This window comes from Salvelinus fontinalis, chromosome 32 (genome assembly GCF_029448725.1).
Source record: "Salvelinus fontinalis isolate EN_2023a chromosome 32, ASM2944872v1, whole genome shotgun sequence".
Classification (NCBI taxonomy): Eukaryota; Metazoa; Chordata; class Actinopteri; order Salmoniformes; family Salmonidae; genus Salvelinus; species Salvelinus fontinalis.
The window spans coordinates 19,584,918-19,606,724 of record NC_074696.1 but is presented as its reverse complement, the minus strand read 5'-3'; the positions used below and the strand labels follow the sequence as shown (position 1 = coordinate 19,606,724).

Below are 21,807 nucleotides of genomic sequence, written 5' to 3'. Positions count from 1 at the left end.
TGTATTTTCCTAAATATTCATAGAGCCTTAGCATGGAATGTTTTGTCATAAGAGAGAACACATTTTACATTTGACAGCTTCCACATGACGTAAACAAAGTGTATCACTTTATTACTTCTTACAAATTGTTTTACATTTTTCTTCTTCCCAAATCTGAAAGCGTCAGCCTTCATTAGATTGTGACTTTTTTCAATTGACAAACTACAATGATCACAAGCAAAGTGTATCATGCTTTCATACATCAAAATACAGACAATACAAAACATATTGCATATACTCTCATATGTAGATGTAACTGTTTAAATCATTATATTAAATGAAAGTGGTAATATAGAAACCTGAGAAGAAACTTCAGTCTAGAGGGCTTCGAAAGGTGAGTAGCATATTCAACATGACACATTCAACATGAAACTCAGTCATCCATACAAGGCACATAAGCTCATTTTTGTACAAAGTTGCTATTATTCCTTAGTATGGAGAGTGATGGTGTCCCACAGCCCTATACTATATTTAGGCCCACCTGATCTGACCAGGAACCACTCAGGGCCCTAGCTATAGGCTAAACCACAGGGAGGTGTGTCTCTCAGTCTTTGTATCCCTGAGTGGAGTGCAGACTGCAGTCATGCTGGGGGTGGTAGTGGTGGTGATGGTGGTGGTGCTCGTGGTGGTGGTGGTGTTCATGCCTCTGAACCAGGGGGATCAAGCCCCCAGAGGAGGCAGGCAGGCTGGACAGCACCACACTTTCTCCCCCTGACTGAGCTTGAGAACCAGGCTGCTGCACGTTGAGTAGGGTTCTGGAGGGGGACCCAGCCCCTCTGGCCCTGGAGCGAAGCCTCTTGCTCTGGCTGTGCTGTAAGGGGAGTTGGGGCTGAGAGTGTGGCTGAGAGGGGTGGCACCATATGGAGGGGTGTTGGCCATGGAGCTTGCTTGATTTATCCCCACCTCCTCTGTCTCCCCCTCCTCTGTCTCCCCCCACTGCCTTGGCTTGGCCCCTGAGAGACCTGAGGAAGGAAAGGCCCCTGCCTCTGGACTCTGTAGGGCCGCATTTCTCCCCCACCACCACTGAGCGGCGCTGCTGGTCTGAGCGGGCCTCCGGTCTGGGAACCTGAGAGGGGGCGTCTGCAGAGGATGGAGAACATCATGTTATGCTGTCATTTCTCTTTGTTGAATGTCATTCATCTTTGGTGTATTTTCAGTAAAAACCATGTTGACTTTAATGATCTGTGCCTCAAAAGTGCTAAAAATAAATGGTCATTATGTACCTACCTGCATCGTCAAACATGGAGGAATAGTTCTCTATCCCAGCTAGGTCTAAGTAGTGGTTCCTGCGTTCTGTGTTTTCATCCGCACAGTGAAAAGTCCTCTCTGGGCTCCCTGCCTCCTCCTGCTGGACTTCCTCCATTCTGTCCCCTGTTCTGGAGCCCCGGCCAGAGCTGCTGGAGGGGGCCACCACCAGTTTGACCTTCAGGGCTGTGCTGTTACATGAAGGCTGCTTGGCCGACACTTCAACCACCTCATAGATGAACTGCAAGAGACTGGACATATCCTGTAACACACAGACACACACACATCATTAGTAAGGCTGCAGGGTTGACTTAATCTTAAGAGAAAACTCATAATGCGCAAAATTTGCTTGTTGTAGCTGTGTGAAGCTACCGTACCTCCTTGGTGACTTTACCACTGTTGTCAAAGTGATACAGTGTGAAGATCCACTCCTGTCGAGTGTCATCCTCCAACACCACATTGCACTCTGTATCCTGTAACCATGAATAATTGTCACCATTATGCAGACCTTTTTATGCATGCTTACATTTTACGTACAAGTGATCCCAGGAATTGAACCCACTAGCCTAGAATTGACGTTCCATGCTCTACTTATTGAGCAACAGAGGACCAAACACAACAGGTACCATATTATGGTCATCAAACAAATCACTGCCATACTCTGTAGAGATTCTATAGATCAAATCCTTTTGTAGTTGTAGTGTACAGGACAGTAAAAGACCAAAAGCCACTCACATCAACATGGCTGTTCCTCTTCTTGGGCTGTCTGAATGGAACGTGGATGTAGCTCTCTCTCTCCTTCTCCCCTCCCTTCTCTGATGGCAGTACCACTGTAAAACAAACAAAGTATATTCTCATTAGCCTTTGTGTTTGCTGTTTACAGACGATAATACACACACAATATCCCAGGTTTCCCCGACAATCAAGGGGAATTCTTTGGTTAAGATATGAACCATACCGAATCAAACAGGTCAATCATTGAGTAAGTCTAAGATGTTAAGTTAATGATGCATGCTAGACTAGAATCAGTGCAACAGTAATGTGATCAGACTGATCCACTGAGACGTCTTTTTTCTACTCACCCTGTAGGGGGCTCTTATCGTTCAGGGACTGCTCATCCTTCACTTGCCTTCTGCACAACTCCTGGAAAAAGAGGGAGAGGAGCGATAGACCAAGTGAGAATTAGGAGAGAAAGTCACAGAAGAGGGGGGGGGGGGGGGGGGGGGTAGAGATAGGGAGAAGGGGAAAGACAAGAAAGTTTAAATGATGTGAGAGCAGGAAATCTTTGATCATCTGGGGGCCTATTGTTTGTCATCAGCTGGGTAAATAATATTGTGAGAACCAGCTCCCAGCTGATGTTTTCAAGTTCACCTCAACTTCCGATAAATTCAATAAAGCCATATGTGTTCTATAACTAATCAGATGTAATGCAGACACAGCTCTAAATCCACGTGTAACGGATGTGAAATGGCTAGCTAGTTAGCGGATACGCGCTAGTAGCATTTCAATCAGTTACGTCACTTGCTCTGAGACTTTAAGTAGGGTTGCCCCTTGCTCTGCAAGGGCCGTGGCCTTTGTGGAGCGATGGGTAACGATGCTTTGTGGGCGACCGTTGTTGATGTGTGCAGAGGGTCCCTGGTTCGCGCCCGTGTCGGGGCGAGGGGACAACGTAAAGTTATACTGTTACATTGATGCTGTTGACCCGGATCACTGGTTGCTGCAGAAAAGGAGGAGGTTGAAAGGGGGGTGAGTGTAACGGATGTGAAATGGCTAGCTAGTTAGCGGGTACGCGCTAGTAGCATTTCAATCAGTTACGTCACTTGCTCTGAGACTTTAAGTAGGGTTGCCCCTTGCTCTGCAAGGGCCGCGGCCTTTGTGGAGCGATGGGTAACGCTGCTTCGTGGGCAACCGTTGTTGATGTGTGCAGAGGTTCCCTGGTTCGCGCCCGTGTCGGGCCGAGGGGACGACGTAAAGTTATACTGTTACACACGCATAATAGAACGCTAATTCAATATACAAATAGCTAGCAAATCAAATTTTATTTGTCACATGCACAGGACCAGTAGTAATTAATTTCCCCTTTGGGATGAAAGCTGTACTTCTAATCTGTCCCCGGATCTTCTCCGCTCACTGGGACAGAGTGTGTTCTACAGTTGATGTACTGAGGGTCAGCGGAGAACCCCGGAACCTTGTCACATGGGACCGAGTGGGGAACAGAAGGTCAAGACATCACTACCCTGAACACAGGAGCCACAGACAGATGACTGACCTTCTCTGTCTGTGGCTCGTTTCTCATCTGACCTTCCTGAGAGATCAAATCTGCCAGGGGCTGTTTTCCTAACATTTGAAGAGCTACTTCTGATATCAGAGTCCAAAAATGACTGACATTAGCTCAAATCTACCTCATAATCTAATATCCAAGAAGCAGAAGACAAATGTCTATTCCACTTCCAGCAGCATACCACCCTGCATCGCACTGCTGGCTTGCCACTGAAGCTAAGAAAGGTTAGTCCCTGGATGGGAGACAAGATGCTACTGGTAGTGGTATTGGAAGGCCAGCAGGAGGCACTCTTTCCTCTGATCTAAAAAAAATTCCCCAATATAGTACCACAGCATGAGTCATAATACCCATAAAGCCTAGTGGTGAAACAAGGAAATGGTCCCAATTGTTTTTCCACCATTCATTTTCCCAATAGGGGATTTTAGAAATATTTAAAATAAGGGCTGTGTTTCGTGTAGGCTTACCCTTGCGTGATGTTTTGATAACCATGAAAATCTCTCTCGAACAAGGTGACTTTTATAAATATATTCAGCTCTACGCTCAGATTAAAAAATGCTAATTAGCATCAAAGTAGATTTCCTGCAAAACTACAAATCCCTGCAAGTTCCTGCACGTCATCTCTAGCTGACACCTTTGCTAACATGTATTGTGTCAATATAAAACTTGCACAAGACAGTTCACAGAATTCTTAATTTAAAGAACTTGGGCCAGTTTATTAATTACTCAATTCAGCTAACATTAGATAGTTAATCCAGAGATTCTTACCTTTGCCTCGATTCGGCAGTCTCGTCCAGATCATCATGGCATTTGTAGTTCTTTATCATAGCCACATTAGCTGCTAATTAGCATTTCATTTTTTGGGGGTAAATACAGGTGAATTTATTGATAAAAGTCACCTTGTCCTAGAGAGATTTACATGGTTATCAAAACGTCACACCAGAGTAAGCCTACTGGAAACACAGCCCTTATTTTAAGTTTTTCTAAAATTCCGGATGGGAAAAATGACTGGTGGAAAAACGATTCGAACCATTTCCCTGTTTGACCACTAGGTTTTATGGGTATTAATACACCTCCACTGCCAGGGCAGTGATTGGGGATGTTGCCCTGTGTAGTGTGCTGTATTTTGGACAGGATGTTAAATGGGTGTCCTGACTCTCTGTGGTCACTAAAGATCCAATGGTGCTTATCGTAAGAGTAGGGGTGTTAACCCTGGTGTCCTGGCTAAATTCCCAATCTGACCCTCATACCATCATGGCCACCTAATCATCCCCAGCTTCCAATACGCTCATTCCTCTCCCCTGTAACTATTCCCCAGGTCTTTACTGTAAATGAGAATGTGTTCTCAGTCAACTTACCTGGTAAAATAAGGGTAAAAAAAACTATAATCTGTTCTATTTTATTCTGTTCTCAGAGAGGGAATAAAGCACTGGAGAAAAATAGAACCTATAAGGGTCCATTTACTGTAAAAGAAGGCAGTCATGCTCATGCCATGACCATGCCAGCTGTGACATCACTATATCCAGTAAAAGTAAATGCATTAAGTCACTCTTGGTATTAAAGTAATATCACCTACAGAGTTCCCATTTATGTGTACAACTGAGCGTCCCATATGGAAACAATAACACACAGTCTATACATTCACTATGTTCAGAAAACCTGCTGAGACTACAACCTATTTATAATGCCTATGGGCTCAAGGCGGATGTTAACTTCAACTAAATCCACTGGGTAGTTGTTGCTTGGTGAGTACCCACACTTTGAAACTAGGTGTTCCCTTGAACGGTGTTGAGCATATTGCATGTGCTATCAGGACCAATCCAGATCTGAGCATATGATATCCAACCCTCTGTTGCAACAAGTCAGAAACCATCCCTTCAAAAAAGGACACTGAAAGCACCAAAACATTAGATCTGTGCGTCTAACTGTCTCCACCACAGACATTCCCAGCAGCCAGCCGCCCACAGCTCTGACAGATGCAGATGAGTAACAAAGAGCCTGTGGAGTCTGAGAGGACCATGCTGAAAGATAACCCTGACTGCTGATGGCTTCAACCAGCACACCAGCCAAACCTCTGCCATCGACCGCCACGCTCTGCCTGCTACGGGCCCTTTCATCTGGGGTCGGGTTACCGACCGAGAGGGGAGAGGAGCGGGGGCCTTTTCCTGCACTCAACTGGGTGTCACCAAGCTTTGCATCCTGTCTTGTAGCCCCCCCTCTCTCCCACCCGCCTTTAGTTAGAGTCAAACGCAGAGCCCTGAGAAGAGAAGAGAACAGTACAGAGCTTTGTTTTAACAATCTCTCTCCTGCCAACCAAAACCTGGATAGGTGGTTGATCATCTCTCTTCCTGTTAACCAATACCTGGATAGGTGGTTGATCATCTCTCTTCCTGTCAACCAATACCTGGATAGGTGGTTGATCGTATGGGGGTGGGGCTGTATGGGGAAGGATGGTTGCTTCATCGCAGGAGTTTATGTGAAGCAGCTTCTGTTTATATACATAATAGGAAGATAAGTCTCTTGAAGTTGGTATACAAGTTGATATTCAAAGAATGTAAAGGGGGTTGGGGTTGTTTTCAGGCTCAGGCAATAGTTAACGTTAAGTCAGAGAATAACCATTAAGAAGTTCTCATTTTCAGAGGTCTGGCCTTGCTCACAGAAACCAGATGTGAGTGATTTCTGGAGGAGGGGAATTGAGGGAGGGATTTGGATGTTGAGCTGTGGTTGGGTGAGGAAACGCTGGAGCCAGAGTCTATACGAGTATCTAGCTATAGAACTGGGCCTCTCTCCAACTGGCCAATCAGTTCTGCAGGCCATGAGGGCGGAAAGCAGTGGGAAATTTTCAGATCATTGTGGGTAGAGATGTCCAAGGGTTCTTACCACCTAATGATATGACCATGGTCTCTTTCTCTCTCTGTCTTTATCTGTCTCTCTCTCTTTCTCTCCCATCCTCTGTCTGAGCTACAGCCCAACAAACAAGGTGGGTAACCAAACATGAAAGGGAGAGCCAGCCACCTGAACAATCTAATCTGTGTTTGGGAAAATCGGTTTCCCTGGCTTAGAGCTGGAATGTTCTGGGAGGTGATTTCAGCCCAAATATAATCACAGTCCAGAGTCTGAACAGTAGAATAATAAACAGAAACCTCTGGTACAACAAACAGAACAGAAACACCTTGGTGGAAACAATAAGAGGAGGACTAGAAGGAAGATTCCTTCTCCAAACCCAAGAGAATGACTGGCCCAGTTTAACCAACACTGTCGTTCCAAATACAAATCCATACAGAGACAGTGATGCAAACTGCAATAAGATTCTGATATGGTTGGTTGCATTTCATCAGACAACTTTTTTTTTATACTTAGTGTTTGTACATTTTACAAACTCTCTGGCTCACTTGACTGAGCTGTACATGATCCAAACCTGCCTTGGATAAACAGGTTTATTAATGAAAAGTGCCTTTGTTATTGCATCAGGTGATATTGTCAACACTCCACCCTGAGTCATTGTAATTAAACAGAAACAGTATGTCAATATTGAGGTTAATTGTTCTACAAGTCTGAAATTGTTTAACATCCTGATGGAAATAAGGTCGTGTTACAGATATCGAAATGGGATTTAAAAAAATACTCACACTGAGTGGATTCACCACAGAATTATCTTTACGGAAATGAAAGCACACATTAATTCAGGATTTTGCTCCACTCTTTGAAGTTGAGCAGCCAGAAGATGAGAAGCTGGAAGAAAGAGGGATTATTCCAGGACTAACGGTGAACAGGGTGGGTGACGGAGAGCTTTGGTGTCTCACTGCAGGACTAACGGTGAACAGGGTGGGTGACGGAGAGCTTTGGTGTCCCACTGCAGGACTAACGGTGAACAGGGTGGGTGACGGAGAGCTTTGGTGTCTCACTGCAGGACTAACGGTGAACAGGGTGGGTGACGGAGAGCTTTGGTGTCTCACTGCAGGACTAACGGTGAACAGGGTGGGTGACGGAGAGCTTTGGTGTCTCACTGCAGGACTAACGGTGAACAGGGTGGGTGACGGAGAGCTTTGGTGTCTCACTGCAGGACTAACGGTGAACAGGGTGGGTGACGGAGAGCTTTGGTGTCTCACTGCAGGACTAACGGTGAACAGGGTGGGTGACGGAGAGCTTTGGTGTCTCACTGCAGGACTAACGGTGAACAGGGTGGGTGACGGAGAGCTTTGGTGTCTCACTGCAGGACTAACGGTGAACAGGGTGGGTGACGGAGAGCTTTGGTGTCTCACTGCAGGACTAACGGTGAACAGGGTGGGTGACGGAGAGCTTTGGTGTCTCACTGCAGGACTAACGGTGAACAGGGTGGGTGACGGAGAGCTTTGGTGTCTCACTGCAGGACTAACGGTGAACAGGGTGGGTGACGGAGAGCTTTGGTGTCTCACTGCAGGACTAACGGTGAACAGGGTGGGTGACGGAGAGCTTTGGTGTCTCACTGCAGGACTAACGGTGAACAGGGTGGGTGACGGAGAGCTTTGGTGTCTCACTGCAGGACTAACGGTGAACAGGGTGGGTGACGGAGAGCTTTGGTGTCTCACTGCAGGACTAACGGTGAACAGGGTGGGTGACGGAGAGCTTTGGTGTCTCACTGCAGGACTAACGGTGAACAGGGTGGGTGACGGAGAGCTTTGGTGTCTCACTGCAGGACTAACGGTGAACAGGGTGGGTGACGGAGAGCTTTGGTGTCTCACTGCAGGACTAACGGTGAACAGGGTGGGTGACGGAGAGCTTTGGTGTCTCACTGCAGGACTAACGGTGAACAGGGTGGGTGACGGAGAGCTTTGGTGTCTCACTGGGTCTATGACCTGAGGCTGCAGGATGTTGACACAAGTGATCCAGGACGTGTGACCGCTACAGCCTGGACACCCCAATGAAGGCATCAAAGTTGACACTATAATCAAGCTTCATTACTGAAAAGAGGACAAACAATGAACATAATCGTAGACAGCCAGACACACACATGAAGTGCCCAGGCAAATAACATAGAGTATACCAGTACACTACAAACTGTAGCTAGACAGGCCCCCTGCTGACAGTTACATTTGCGGTTGTGCCATGGAGCCGCTAATGGTGGAGCTGGAATACAGAATCACAGGAACAACTGAACTGCCATTAAAAAGACATGGAGGACCTGGGTCTCATTACAGAAACCTGGCAGGCTCAGCCTTTCTTTCCTAATAACAGGCTCCAGAGAGACAGCAACATGGACCAACACTTCATTAACACCTCCTCCCCACCATGAGTTCAAAATGACACTACAGCAGGCATTCAAAATGGCTCCAACAGGTCTTTCCAAGTGTTGAAAGATGATTACAAGAGAGAAAAGAAGACATTCAAAATATGTGAGTGAGGCAGTGAGTGGCCACACAGTTAAGAGTCAAAGAAGAGTTATGAGCATCAAGATGTTGTACTCTCACTATGCTACATCTTCCCAAATGTGACCATCTCATTAACAGTACTAAGCCTACATGTGAAGGTGTTCCACCCACAACCAGACACTCCGCCCACCAGACCTTGTCTCCCCCTGCCAGCACCAGATGTGGGGTTTCAGTGTGGCGGTAATGAAAGACCCTGCTGTTCTGGACAGCGGCCATATGCATTTCACACAGACATGACAGCCTCCTCTCACAGAGAGCAAAGGAAGGAGCAGGGGGGGGGGGGGGGCCCTCTCCAAACACCTTTCATGTCCCTGGCCTGGCTGTGTGCTTATACTGTTCTATCATCCTGTGGTTGCTTTGCCTTGGCTGGGACTGGGAGGAGCAGACTTGGCTGAGACATCATGCACATGTGATTCAGAGTCAGTGAACCCTAGTGCGAACACCAGTGTGGACTCAATGTGAGCATGAAGTGGTGACTGACAGTGTCAATCTTCTATCGATGGATGAATCAGGATGTAAACAAGACTGAGAAGGCAGCAATTCAAAATGTTATTTGTTGTTTACCCAGATGGTACATAGTTTGGCTGTGATTTCTGTATAAAGATTGATGAATACAACACTATGTATTCAATAGAGAATTGTCAATTTGCTTACCTTTGTCTTAGATAAGAAGCGATGTGTGATATACTGCCTTCGTCTTTTCATTAGGATTCTAAGCTCTTCCACTCTGGGCGGCTGTGTTCCATTCAGCTACCCTTTCACAGGACTCCACCATTCTGGTTCTTGTTAGCGTCATTATCCAAGTTCAAGCCTCTCAACTCTAATGACACACATGTGTCTGTGTTGCTTTCCATTTACAGGCCTTTCTGGGCCAGAAAGAGCCAGAAGCAGATGCATCATGAACATGGTCCAGAGAAGGATGCTAACCCCCCAGGATGCAAAATACAAACTAGAGTTTGGTAAACAACTGACTGTTAGCATTGACAAACTAAAGAACTGTCCTAGAGAAGTAGGCCTATGGGGATTTAGGTGTGAGAAGGATTTGGCAGCAGGGTATTTTTATTTTTTATTTAACTAGACAAGTAAGTTAAGAACTGATTCTTATTTACAATGTCGGCCTAGGAACAGTGGGTTAACTGCCTTGTTCAGGGGCAGAACGACAGATTTTTACTTTGTCAGCTCTGGGATTCGATTTGGCAATCTTTCAGTTACTGGCCCAACACTCTAATCTCTAGGCTACCTGCCGCCCAAATATGGCTAGTGACTGTGTGATGACTCTTTCTCTTTCACTGAAAATCTGCAAACAGATGAAATGTTAGTCATATTTCAATATGTCTGGAAAATGCGTTGTACAATACCTGCTTGAATCGGATTTTGTGGGTGTGGAGATCCGTACATTCCAGCTCTCTCTGACAGGTGAGCACATTGGCAGCAAAACTACCACCTGGAAGAAACAAACAAATAAAAAAATGAAGTCTATATCCTGCATAACACTATGTTTGAGAGACATACATTTGAGACTTTCCTAAAGGTGATTCTTACCTTCAGGATTTTCTCTGCGTTTACAGGCTATCCAAATTATGCATGGAATGGAAACATAAAAGAGAGAAAGAAAAGATTGTCACATTTAGGTTATTAAGAGATATATTGTAGCCCCTGAAACGAAATACTAAGTCTTACCATGTTTTGATTGGAGTTTGCCCATATTTTTTTATATTTCCTCTCGTGCCTTGAACTTTCATCTATTTGCGCATTGATCAAGACGTCTTCATCATCTCCCATTGATAACAACAAAGACAGTTGTATCCTGTATGCACCGATATGTCGATTTTGCCATCAAGTTATTATAGGGTTGAGCTAGACAAGAGGACCGAAGCGTCGTGAAAGTGCACACAAGTATGTTGGACAGAGAGAACTTGCGGAGTTTATTATGGAAAAGAAACGAAACATCAATATACAGAGGGTACAGCACACCCTGCTGGCCATTAGGGGGAAGTATTTTCTACATTTTTATTGAGCGCATAAAACAAATTAACTCACAGTGACATAATTTAACGCGTGTGTAACAGTTTAACTTTAGTCCGTTCCCTCGCCAAGACCCGGGCGCGAACCAGGGTCCCTCTGCACACATCAACAATAGTCACCCACGAAGCATCGTTACCCATCGCTCCACAAAAGCCACGACCCTTGCAAAGCAAGAGGAACCACTACTACAAGGTCTCAAAGCGAGTGACGTCACCAATTGAAACGCTATTAGCGCGCACCACCGCTAACTAGCTAGCCATTTCACATCGGTTACACGTGCATGATGTGTCTTTCTTGTAAACATAAAATAAGAGCCCTTCATTATACAAACGTTTTATTTGTTTAGTATCTAGATCGCTTTTTCCCCTAAATAGGCTACTGTATATTGGGGCGGCAGGTAGCCTAGTGCGTTGGGCCAGTAAACTAAAGGTTGCTAGATCGAATCCCCGAGCTGACAAGGTAAAAATCTGTCGTTCTGCCCCTGGACAAGGCAGTTAACCCACTGTTCCTTGGCCGTCATTGTAAATAAGAATTGTTCAGGTGTCTGCGTAATTTGCGCATATAATGGACTAGGGACTGAATGACCTAAGAACGCCACTTCAGTTCATATCACCTTATGATGTCTATCTTCTGGAACGAGCCCTTTCTGGTCAAACATTCTTCATAATATTTCTAACGGGGTTGGTGAAACAAACGCGGTAAACGCCTCCCACTCCCTAAATGTTCAACTCTCAACCCCTCCCACTCCACTATTTTTCACTCCCCAACCCCTCCCACTCCACTATTTTTCACTTCCCAACCCTTCACTCCCCAACCCCTCCCACCGTTCACTTCTCAACCCTTCTCAACCCATTCTTATCCCAAAGAGGGCATAAAATAAGATCCTCACCACACTTGTTTTCTCCATTCCTTAGTGAGCTATGTAGTACGCCGATGGTTTTAGTAATGCTGCTTTGTTACTCCATGTTGTAATGTGTTATTTGTTGTGTTTGTGTTCCAGGGTGTTGAGGGTTTGGCTATGATGGTCACCATCATTATGTAGTCCATCCCAGACATGACCAATATCTTCATCCTCCTCCTAATCATGCTTGTACTGTAGATACCCTCCTCTCTGTCTCTCTCTCTCTCTCACACACTTCATTATCAGTCATCTTAATCCATTCCCACTTTTTCATCTCATTCCTCCAACTTTGAATGAGAAAAGAAACGTTAGAACTGTCAACTATACATTAATGCCCCAGTTCTTGCCTCTGTTACTATTTGTTATGTTGGTTTGTTGCTATGGCCCCAGATGAGTGTGTGATGTTTCAAGGAGTGATATTGAGATCATAGAAATAGAATCCATTTCTATGAGTGAGTCATCTGCTCAGTTGTCCCGTGTTTGTGATGGTGGAACATCTGCTCAGTTGTCCCGTGTTTGTGATGGTGGAACATCTGCTCAGTTGTCCCGTGTTTGTGATGGTCTGCTCAGTGGTCCCCTGTGTTTGTGTCTGATGTCTCTGTTGATGTCCTGCCTGTGTCTGTCAGGTGTTTGTGTCTGATGTCTCTGTTGATGTCCTGCCTGTGTCTGTCAGGTGTTTGTGTCTGATGTCTCTGTTGATGTCCTGCCTGTGTCTGTCAGGTGTTAGTGTCTGATGTCTCTGTTGATGTCCTGCCTGTGTCTGTCAGGTGTTTGTGTCTGATGTTTCTGTTGATGTCCTGCCTGTGTCTGTCAGGTGTTTGTGTCTGATGTCTCTGCTGATATCCTGCCTGTGTCTGTCAGGTGTTTGTGTCTGATGTCTCTGTTGATGTCCTGCCTGTGTCTGTCAGGTGTTTGTGTCTGATGTCTCTGCTGATATCTTGCCTGTGTCTGTCAGGTGTTTGTGTCTGATGTCTCTGTTGATGTCCTGCCTGTGTCTGTCAGGTGTTTGTGTCTGATGTCCTGCCTGTGTCTGTCAGGTGTTTGTGTCTGATGTCTCTGTTGATATCCTGCCTGTGTCTGTCAGGTGTTTGTGTCTGATGTCTCTGTTGATGTCCTGCCTGTGTCTGTCAGGTGTTTGTGTCTGATGTCTCTGTTGATATCCTGCCTGTGTCTGTCAGGTGTTTGTGTCTGATGTCTCTGTTGATGTCCTGCCTGTGTCTGTCAGGTGTTTGTGTCTGATGTCTCTGTTGATGTCCTGCCTGTGTCTGTCAGGTGTTTGTGTCTGATGTCTCTGTTGATGTCCTGCCTGTGTCTGTCAGGTGTTTGTGTCTGATGTCTCTGTTGATGTCCTGCCTGTGTCTGTCAGGTGTTTGGAGTGTTTGGCTTGACTCTGTTCAGTGCTGCTGTTCCATCAGCCTTTGGCGACCTGCCCTCTACACCCTGTTCTTCTGCATCCCTAGGACGGATGGATGGCCATCTACAGGGAGTTTGAGGAGTAAGAGACACAAGGCCCTACATTTCCCCTTATCCAGTTCAAACAGTATGTGTCCTTGGATAAAGACTACATTTCCCCTTGTCTAGTTCATACAGTATGAGTCCTTGGATAAAGTCTACATTTCCTCTATCCAGTTCAGACAGTATGGGTCCTTGGATAAAGATTTTGAAAAGCAAGAAGAGATTGCTTTATCAAATGGGGCTTAAAATGTTGCAATAGAGTGAAACAGCTTATGTGAAAATGCCAATATATTGTAGACATATTTCTATGTATTTTGTCCCAATGTGGTAAGAGTTGTCTTTTCTGTCTGCACAATAGTGATGAGGGGCTGATGTACGGACCGGCTCTACTTCTTCATTTTCACCAATCTCCTCATCACCATGGTAACCACCAACCTGGAGGTATAGATGGCTGACTACGACGACAAGAACTCTAACGAGTGTTCGCTGGCTAGCGGTAAGTCTGTCACTCTTTCCGTTCCCCCTATAGTTTCCATGTCACGTTAGTATTATTCATACCAAGGCTCTGTTGTTGATGACAGAGGGGGGTGGGGGTTGTGTGATGAATTGCGTGTCTTCCACATTGTTGTATACTGATTATTACTACAAGCTGCCTTTCAAAATCATCAATACGACCACTCCTCTTTCGTTGTTTTCAATCACATATTACCACCCTGTGTATTAAGTCCTCTCTCCCTACACACCACACCAAACTCACTCCTCAACCCCTTCATTCTCCCACAGATTATACTGGAAGATACGGGAGTCCTGACGGACCAGGGCAGAGGTGGTAACCAAGACCAACATGACCCGGCGCCAGAAGACCTGGAAGAACCTGACCATGGACACCTTGGAGGAGCTGGCCCTTGTCATGGATGCTATGCAGAAGAACATGGCTGCCTACAGGGAGATATGGCAGGTATATTTCAGACCACGTGTATGTGTTTATCCACAGTATAGTGGAGGAGGTGCACAGCCTGTCGTTCAACGTACAGCAAGAGGTGATGATGATGAGGAACCATATGACTGCAACCCTCCAGGACAAACTATTGAATAATAATATTGCCACCGGCCATACTGGAGACATACTGTCCACCCTCATCACCCTGGAGAAGGTAAGAAGGCAGCGGACATGGCACTATTCCCCATATAGTGCACTAATTTTGATCAGAGCCTTATAGGTGCTCAATAGATTCAATGACTCTTCCTGGAGTTGTCTATAACCTTATATGTACTGTTCTGTTACAGTCAGTTGTGTGTCAGGCTCATCAAATCCAATGTATTTATAAAGCCATTTTAACATCAGCAAATGGCACAAAGTGCTTACACAAAACCCCACCCTAACACCCCAAACAGCAAGAAATACAGATGTAGAAGCACGGTGGCTAGGAAAAACTTCAGAAGGAGCCTAAGAAGAAACCAGGCTCTGAGGGGTGGCCAGTCCTCTTCTGGCTGTGCCGGGTGGAGATTTTCAGAGTACATGGCAATTAAGGCCAGATTGTTCTTCAAGATGTTCAAGCGTTCATAGATGACCAGTAGGGTCAAATAATAATCACACTTGTTGTAGAGGGTGCAACAGGTCAGTACCTCAGGAGTAAATGTCAGCTGGCTTTTCATAACCGAGCATTTAGAGGTCGAGACAGGTGCGGTAGAGAGTTAGTCGAAAACAGCACGTCCAGGACAAGGTAGCACATCCGGTGAACATGTCAGGGTTCCATAGCCACGGGCAGAACAGTTAAAACTTGAGCAGCAGCACGACCAGGTGGACTGTGGGCAGCCAGGAGTCATCAGGCCTGGTAGTCCTGAGGCATGGTCCTAGGGCTCATATGTTCTCAACTCGAACACAGCATCCCCTCACCTGTTCCAGCAGGAGGATATGCGTCATGCAGCCAGCTGTCCTACCTGTCTACTTCTACACATGTGGATGTGGGACACAGTAACAATCCCAGCACACACCACAACACAAGCTGAACACACCTTTAACTGATTAGCTGAAATGATCTCAAAGATAATGATAGATTTCATGGTTAAGTCAGACTGTATGCTTGCTGCACACATTTGCACATGCAGATCAATGTTGACCATGTACTGTGAAATCAAGGTGGAATTTGTTTTTTTAATCAAAAAGATTGGAGATTTGTGGGGGGGGGGGGGGGGGTAAATGATCATAAATGTTTCAGTGTCTCAAAAATATAGTCAAAGGGTTATAACTTGGAAGCTATTAAGCTTATTTCTAAATAAATGTTCTTTATTTAAAAATGTTAGTTGGTCTCGATCAAATATTCGTTAAACACTTCACATGAATGACACTGATGTCTAAAGAAAATTAAGTTGGTTGTTTTAAAAGCATTCTAATAGACAAAGCTTTTGAAAACGTATTTTCCAAATTACTGAATATAAAAGTCAATCCCATGTCTGACGTGTCATCTCTGGATGATCACTTCATGGGTAGTTATCGTACTGTTCAAGATGTTACTATTTAGATTGGTTTGTAAACATCCACAGTTTCCATATTCAAAGACTAATAATGTGTCTTATACAGTCTAAAACTTGTCTCCATTATATTACAAAAATGTACATGCGTCCATTAGCAAGCTAACAGACAAAGTTCATATCTTCATGGTAAATGGCCCAGCAGCTAATTGCTGTTGCCAAAAGATTATTTGATAGCGATGGCCGGCGTGGGTCCAATATGGGTCCAGATGTAGCCTTTCTCTGGACGGATAGGAATGGTGGGGAAAGGACAGCTCCTGGACTTGAAGTACTCCGAGGGGGCGTGGCACACAAACTCCAGGTACTCCATCTTCCTGGGGAAATCCTCCTCTGGACCTATAGAAGTCAGATAATCAATAACAGAAACATTATCGGCTAGTTGTGGTGTTTGAGTCTACTGTGACATTACTCACATTTACACAATGTTCAAAGATAGACATAACTTATTTCTGTATTCTCAAATATAACTTTCAAAAATGTGACAAATTCAGCCTTCCGGGTGGCGCAATGGTCTAAGGCACTGCATCGCAGTGCGATGTGCCACCAGAGATTCTGGGTTCGAGCCCAGGCTCTACCGCGACCGGGAGGTCCATGGGGCGACGCACAATTGTCCCAGCGTCGTCCGGGTTTGGCCGGCAGGGATATCCTTGACTCCTGTGGTGGGCCGGGCGCAGTGCACGCTGACCAGGTCGCCAGGTGTACGGTGTTTTCTCCCACACATTGGTGCGGGTTGGGTTGTGCATGGCTCTCGACCTTCGCCTCTCCTGAGTCCGTACGGGAGTTGCAGCGATGAGACAAGACTGTAACTACTACCAAATGGATACCATGATATTGGGGGAGAAAAAAAAGGAAAAAAAAGTGACGTAAGTTCAATCATCACTCACCAACAATGTAAGTGGCAGGATCAAACAGGTCCTTAGGACTGGCCTGGGTTGGTATCAGCCAAGTCAAGGCTGCACTCTTCTCACAGTATTGGTCCTGGACAAAACCTCTGATCTGTGCATAGTATGGCCTCCCATCATCCTCATCTGTAACTTTGATGACATCTCCTATCTGATAATACACACCCTGCACAATAACTGACAGTTAAACATATCTCTATTTTTTTTATTTAACCTTTATTTAACCAGGTAGGCAAGTTGAGAACAAGTTCTCATTTACAATTGCGACCTGGCCAAGATAAAGCAAAGCAGTTCGACACATACAACAACACAGAGTTACACAGAGTAAAACAAACATACAGTCAATAAGACATTAGAAAAAAATAAGTATATACAATGTGAGCAAATGAGGTGAGATAAGGGAGGTAAAGGCAAAAAAAAGGCCATGGTGGCGAAGTAAATGCAATATAGCAAGTAAAACACTGGAATGGTAGATTTGCAGTGGAAGAATGTGCAAAGATAGAAATAATGGGGTGCAAAGAAGCAAAATAAATAAATATAGTAGGGGAAGATAAGGTAGTTGTTTGGGCTAAATTATAGATGGGCTATGTACGGGTGCAGTAATCTGTGAGCTGCTCTGACAGCTGGTGCTTAAAGCTAGTGAGGGAAATAAGTGTTTCCAGTTTCAGAGATTTTTGTAGTTCATTCCAGTCATTGGCAGCAGAGAACTGGAAGGAGAGGCAGCCAAAGGAAGAAGTGGTTTTAGGGGTGACCAGCGAGATATACCTGCTGGAGCGCGTGCTACAGGTGGGTGCTGCTATGGTGACCAGCGAGCTGAGATAAGGGGGACTTTACCTAGCAGGGTCTTGTAGATGACCTGGAGCCAGTGGGTTTGGCGACGAGTATGAAGCGAGGGCCAGCCAACGAGAGCGTACAGGTCGCAGTGGTGGGTAGTATATGGGGCTTTGGTGACAAAACGGATGGCATTGTGATAGACTGCATCCAATTTATTGAATAGGGTATTAGAAGCTATTTTGTAAATGACATCGCCTAAGTCGAGGATCGGTAGGATGGTCAGTTTTACAAGGGTATGTTTGGCAGCATGAGTGAAGGATGCTTTGTTGCGAAATAGGAAGCCAATTCTAGATTTAACTTTGGATTGGAGATGTTTGATGTGAGTCTGGAAGGAGAGTTTACAGTCTAACCAGACACCGAGGTATTTGTAGTTGTCCACATATTCTAAGTCAGAACCGTCCAGAGTAGTGATGTTGGACGGGCGGGCAGGTCCAGGCAGCGATCGGTTGAAGAGCATGCATTTAGTTTTACTTGTATTTAAGAGCAATTGGATTCCACGGAAGGAGAGTTGTATGGCATTGAAGCTCGTCTGGAGGGTTGTTAACACAGTGTCCAAAGAAGGGCCAGAAGTATGCAGAATGGTGTCGTCTGCGTAGAGGTGGATCAGAGACTCACTGGCAGCAAGAGCGACATCATTGATGTATAGAGAGAAGAGAGTCGGTCCAAGAATTGAACCCTGTGGCACCCCCATAGAGACTGCCAGAGGCCTGGACAACAGGCCCTCCGATTTGACACACTGAACTCTATCAGAGAAGTAGTTGGTGAACCAGGCGAGGCAATCATTTGAGAAACCAAGGCTATCGAGTCTGCCGATGAGGATGTGGTGATTGACAGAGTTGAAAGCCTTGGCCAGGTCAATGAATACGGCTGCACAGTATTGTTTCTTATCGATGGCGGTTAGGATATCGTTTAGGACCTTGAGCGTGGCTGAGGTACACCCATGACCAGCTCTGAAACCAGATTGCATAGTGGAGAAGGCATGGTGGGATTCAAAATGGTCGGTAATCTGTTTGTTGACTTGGCTTTCAAAGACCTTAGAAAGGCAGGGTAGGATAGATATAGGTCTGTAGCAGTTTGGGTCAAGAGTGTCCCCCCCTTTGAATAGGGGGATGACTGCAGCTGCTTTCCAATCTTTGGGAATCTCAGACGACACAAAAGAGAGGTTGAACAGGCTAGTAATAGGGGTTGCAACAATTTTGGCAGATACTTTTAGAAAGGGTCCAGATTGTCTAGCCCGGCTGATTTGTAGGGGTCCAGATTTTGCAGCTCTTTCAGAACATCAGCTGACTGGATTTGGGAGAAGGAGAAATGGGGAAGGCTTGGGCGAGTTGCTGTGGGGGGTGCAGTGCTGTTGACCGGGGTAGGGGTAGCCAGGTGGAAAGCATGGCCAGCCGTAGAAAAATTCTTCTTGAAATTCTCAATTATAGTGGATTTATCGGTGGTGACAGTGTTTCCTGTCCTCAGTGCAGTGGGCAGCTGGGAGGAGGTGTTCTTATTCTCCATGGACTTTACAGTGTCACAGAACTTTTTTGAGTTTGTGTTGCAGGAAGCAAATTTCTGCTTGAAAAAGCTAGCCTTGGCTTTTCTAACTGCCTGTGTATATTGGTTTCGAGCTTCCCTGAAAAGTAGCATATCACGGGGGCTGTTCGATGCTAATGCAGAACGCCACAGGATGTTTTTGTGTTGGTTAAGGGCAGTCAGGTCTGGAGAGAACCAAGGGTTCTATATATGTTCCTGGTTCTAAATTTCTTAAATGGGGCATGCTTATTTAAGATGGTGAGGAAGGCATTTAAAAAAAATAACCAGGCATCCTCTACTGACAGGATGAGATCAATATCCTTCCAGGATACCCCGGCCAGGTCGATTAGAAAGGCCTGCTCCCTGAAGTGTTTCAGGGAGCGTTTGACAGTGATGAGTGGAGGTCGTTTGACCGCTGACCCATTACGGATGCAGGCAATGAGGCAGTGATCGCTGAGATATTGGTTGAAAACAGCAGAGGTGTATTTAGAGGGCAAGTTGGTTAGGATGATATCTATGAGGGTGCCCGTGTTTACGGTTTTGGGGTGGTACCTGGTAGGTTATAAACAGATACGTTTGTTATGTTTGCTAACATACAGTACTGAATGTTTATTATTTTTTTAAGTAAACATACTGTACCTTATAAAAGACTGATTCTGATGTGATGATAGTGGAAACAGATTCTGGTGCTTTGATTGGCTGTGGAAGAAATCACATTTTGAGGAGCTTCAATTAGAACAATTGTCTGACAATCCAACACAAAGATATCTGAGTTCCTGTGTATTGAACCAATGGTACTGACATTTTTTAGTTTGAAGATGTGCCTTCTTCCTTTTCCTTTGGTAGAGACCTTTTTTTCGGTAGCAGGGGTTTTGTACTTGGTGCTCCTCAACCGTGCTGATCTCCTGTGGATCTCTTGTTTTGACTGTGGGCAAGATGTGTCAAATACCAATATTACACCTCCATCAGGATGACAATGTGGATCACACATGCCTAGATGATTGATCTCTGCTTTGCCTTGGAAGTAGAACAGTATGGAGATACAGCCACTAAGGGGAGCACACTACAGTGCAGTGCAGGCCTATGTATATTTTATATGTGCAAACCTGCTTGCCCCCGACATTATTCTGCTGTGTGTTGGAGGACGCAGAGGGTCCAGATGCTCCACTGCTGGTGCTCTTCCCCGTACAGTTATTGCACAGGATCTCTCCTTGATTTCCCTTTTTCCACATAGACGATGAGTTTGTTTTGCAGACAGCGCAACATGGTTTCAAACCCAGCGGCATCTTGATAGGAAAAATGTAGGCCAGCGAAATGAACGCAGAGGCTAGCTAGCTATTTAGCCAGCTAACTGTATTCTGGCTAACAACATCAGCAACAACAACAAAGCCGCTCTTGACAGACAGACTTAGACAGACAACTACAGCATGCAAATCAAATAGCAATAAGCTAGATCTAAAGGAACAACACAAATGGCTACATCGATTTAGCCCAGACCGCTAGCTAGCTAACCAGTCTGTAAAAATGTCTTCTTCTTTCATGTTCAGCTAGCTAGTGTAGACCACACTAAGCGAAGTGTAATGCTCCACCTACTGTGATGGCGTATATCGACAGCCTTATATCTAGGTATTATATTTATCTAACAGGCAGGCTTATAAACTATCTATCAGCTACTTCTTAGCAAAAAGGAAGCAAAAAAACAACAACAATCATATTGAAAAAACAACAACAATCATATTGTCTTAAACAGGAGTACATACTGTTGAGGGTTCGTCAACTGTGTTTGGCCTCGGCCCAAATTTTTTCTGAGCTAATAGTCGGTGGGTCAGAACATAATTAGCATATAATATTAGCACAATGAATTGGCCTACACTACAAATTGAATGTTTAACAAAACATGTTTAACAAATCCGATTAGTACATAATAAATTCAGTGACAATAACATCATCATTTTTTCGATCTGATTACGCTCATAAAATCACCATGTCTCTATTCAAATATTATTTTGTCTATTTCTCTGTACGTTGATTGGAGGGGAAAAACAGGTCTACTGTAGGCTACACTACTTTTGTAACGTCAACATTCGTTCTGTTCAGAACAATCATATTTATAGCAACAGAAAACGTCGCTCTCAAAACGTATCAAAAGAAAAGTGGATAATGAAAATTGAAGTTTCAGGGAAGAATGTCTATACATTCTATCCTGTCTATACATTCTTCCCTGAAACTTCAATTTTCATTATCAATCTCAGACGTCATTATAAATCTAAACATGGCATATTCTCACTTAAACTGAAACGGGTTAAATCTCCAGTTACAAGGAAGAGGGAAAACAGTCGTGAACATGGTTTGGCGGTGGGTCAGTCATGGTGGGGGGTGGCATTTCTTTGTGGGGCCGCACAGCCCTCCATGTGCTCATGTAACTATAATTTTACGTCGTCCCCTCGCCCCGACACGGGCGCGAACCTGGGACCCTCTGCACACATCAACAACGGTCGCCCACGAAGCACGGTCGTTACCCATCGCTCCACAAAGGCCGCGGCCCTTGCAAAGCAAGGGGCAACCCTACTTAAAGTCTCAGAGCAAACTTCAATTTTCATTATCAATCTCAGACGTCATTATAAATCTAAACATGGCATATTCTCACTTAAACTGAAACGGGTTACATCT

The 21,807-nt window shown here is 45.1% G+C and overlaps 2 protein-coding genes and 1 pseudogene across 2 annotated transcripts; 1 reads left to right on the top strand and 2 right to left on the bottom strand.

Moving 5' to 3' along the window:
* Positions 1-85: 85 nt before the first annotated feature.
* Positions 86-11,345, bottom strand: LOC129830849 (protein naked cuticle homolog 2-like). Its single transcript, XM_055893638.1, has 8 exons — positions 10,651-11,345; positions 10,513-10,539; positions 10,329-10,414; positions 2,367-2,427; positions 2,020-2,114; positions 1,662-1,757; positions 1,267-1,546; positions 86-1,119 (listed from the first exon to the last, which is right to left on the bottom strand). The coding sequence occupies exons 1-8, from the start codon at positions 10,673-10,675 to the stop codon at positions 584-586; spliced, it is 1,206 nt and encodes a 401-aa protein (XP_055749613.1). The 5' UTR covers positions 10,676-11,345; the 3' UTR covers positions 86-583.
* LOC129830526 (cation channel sperm-associated protein 4-like) lies at positions 10,901-15,519 on the top strand (annotated as a pseudogene).
* Positions 15,520-15,617: 98 nt separating this feature from the next.
* LOC129830848 (GATA zinc finger domain-containing protein 1) lies at positions 15,618-20,695 on the bottom strand. The gene is made up of 5 exons (XM_055893637.1): positions 20,244-20,695; positions 19,940-20,062; positions 19,777-19,836; positions 16,768-16,951; positions 15,618-16,219 (listed from the first exon to the last, which is right to left on the bottom strand). Exons 1-5 carry the CDS (start codon positions 20,421-20,423, stop codon positions 16,050-16,052), a joined length of 717 nt encoding a protein of 238 aa, XP_055749612.1. The 5' UTR covers positions 20,424-20,695; the 3' UTR covers positions 15,618-16,049.
* Positions 20,696-21,807: the final 1,112 nt, after the last annotated feature.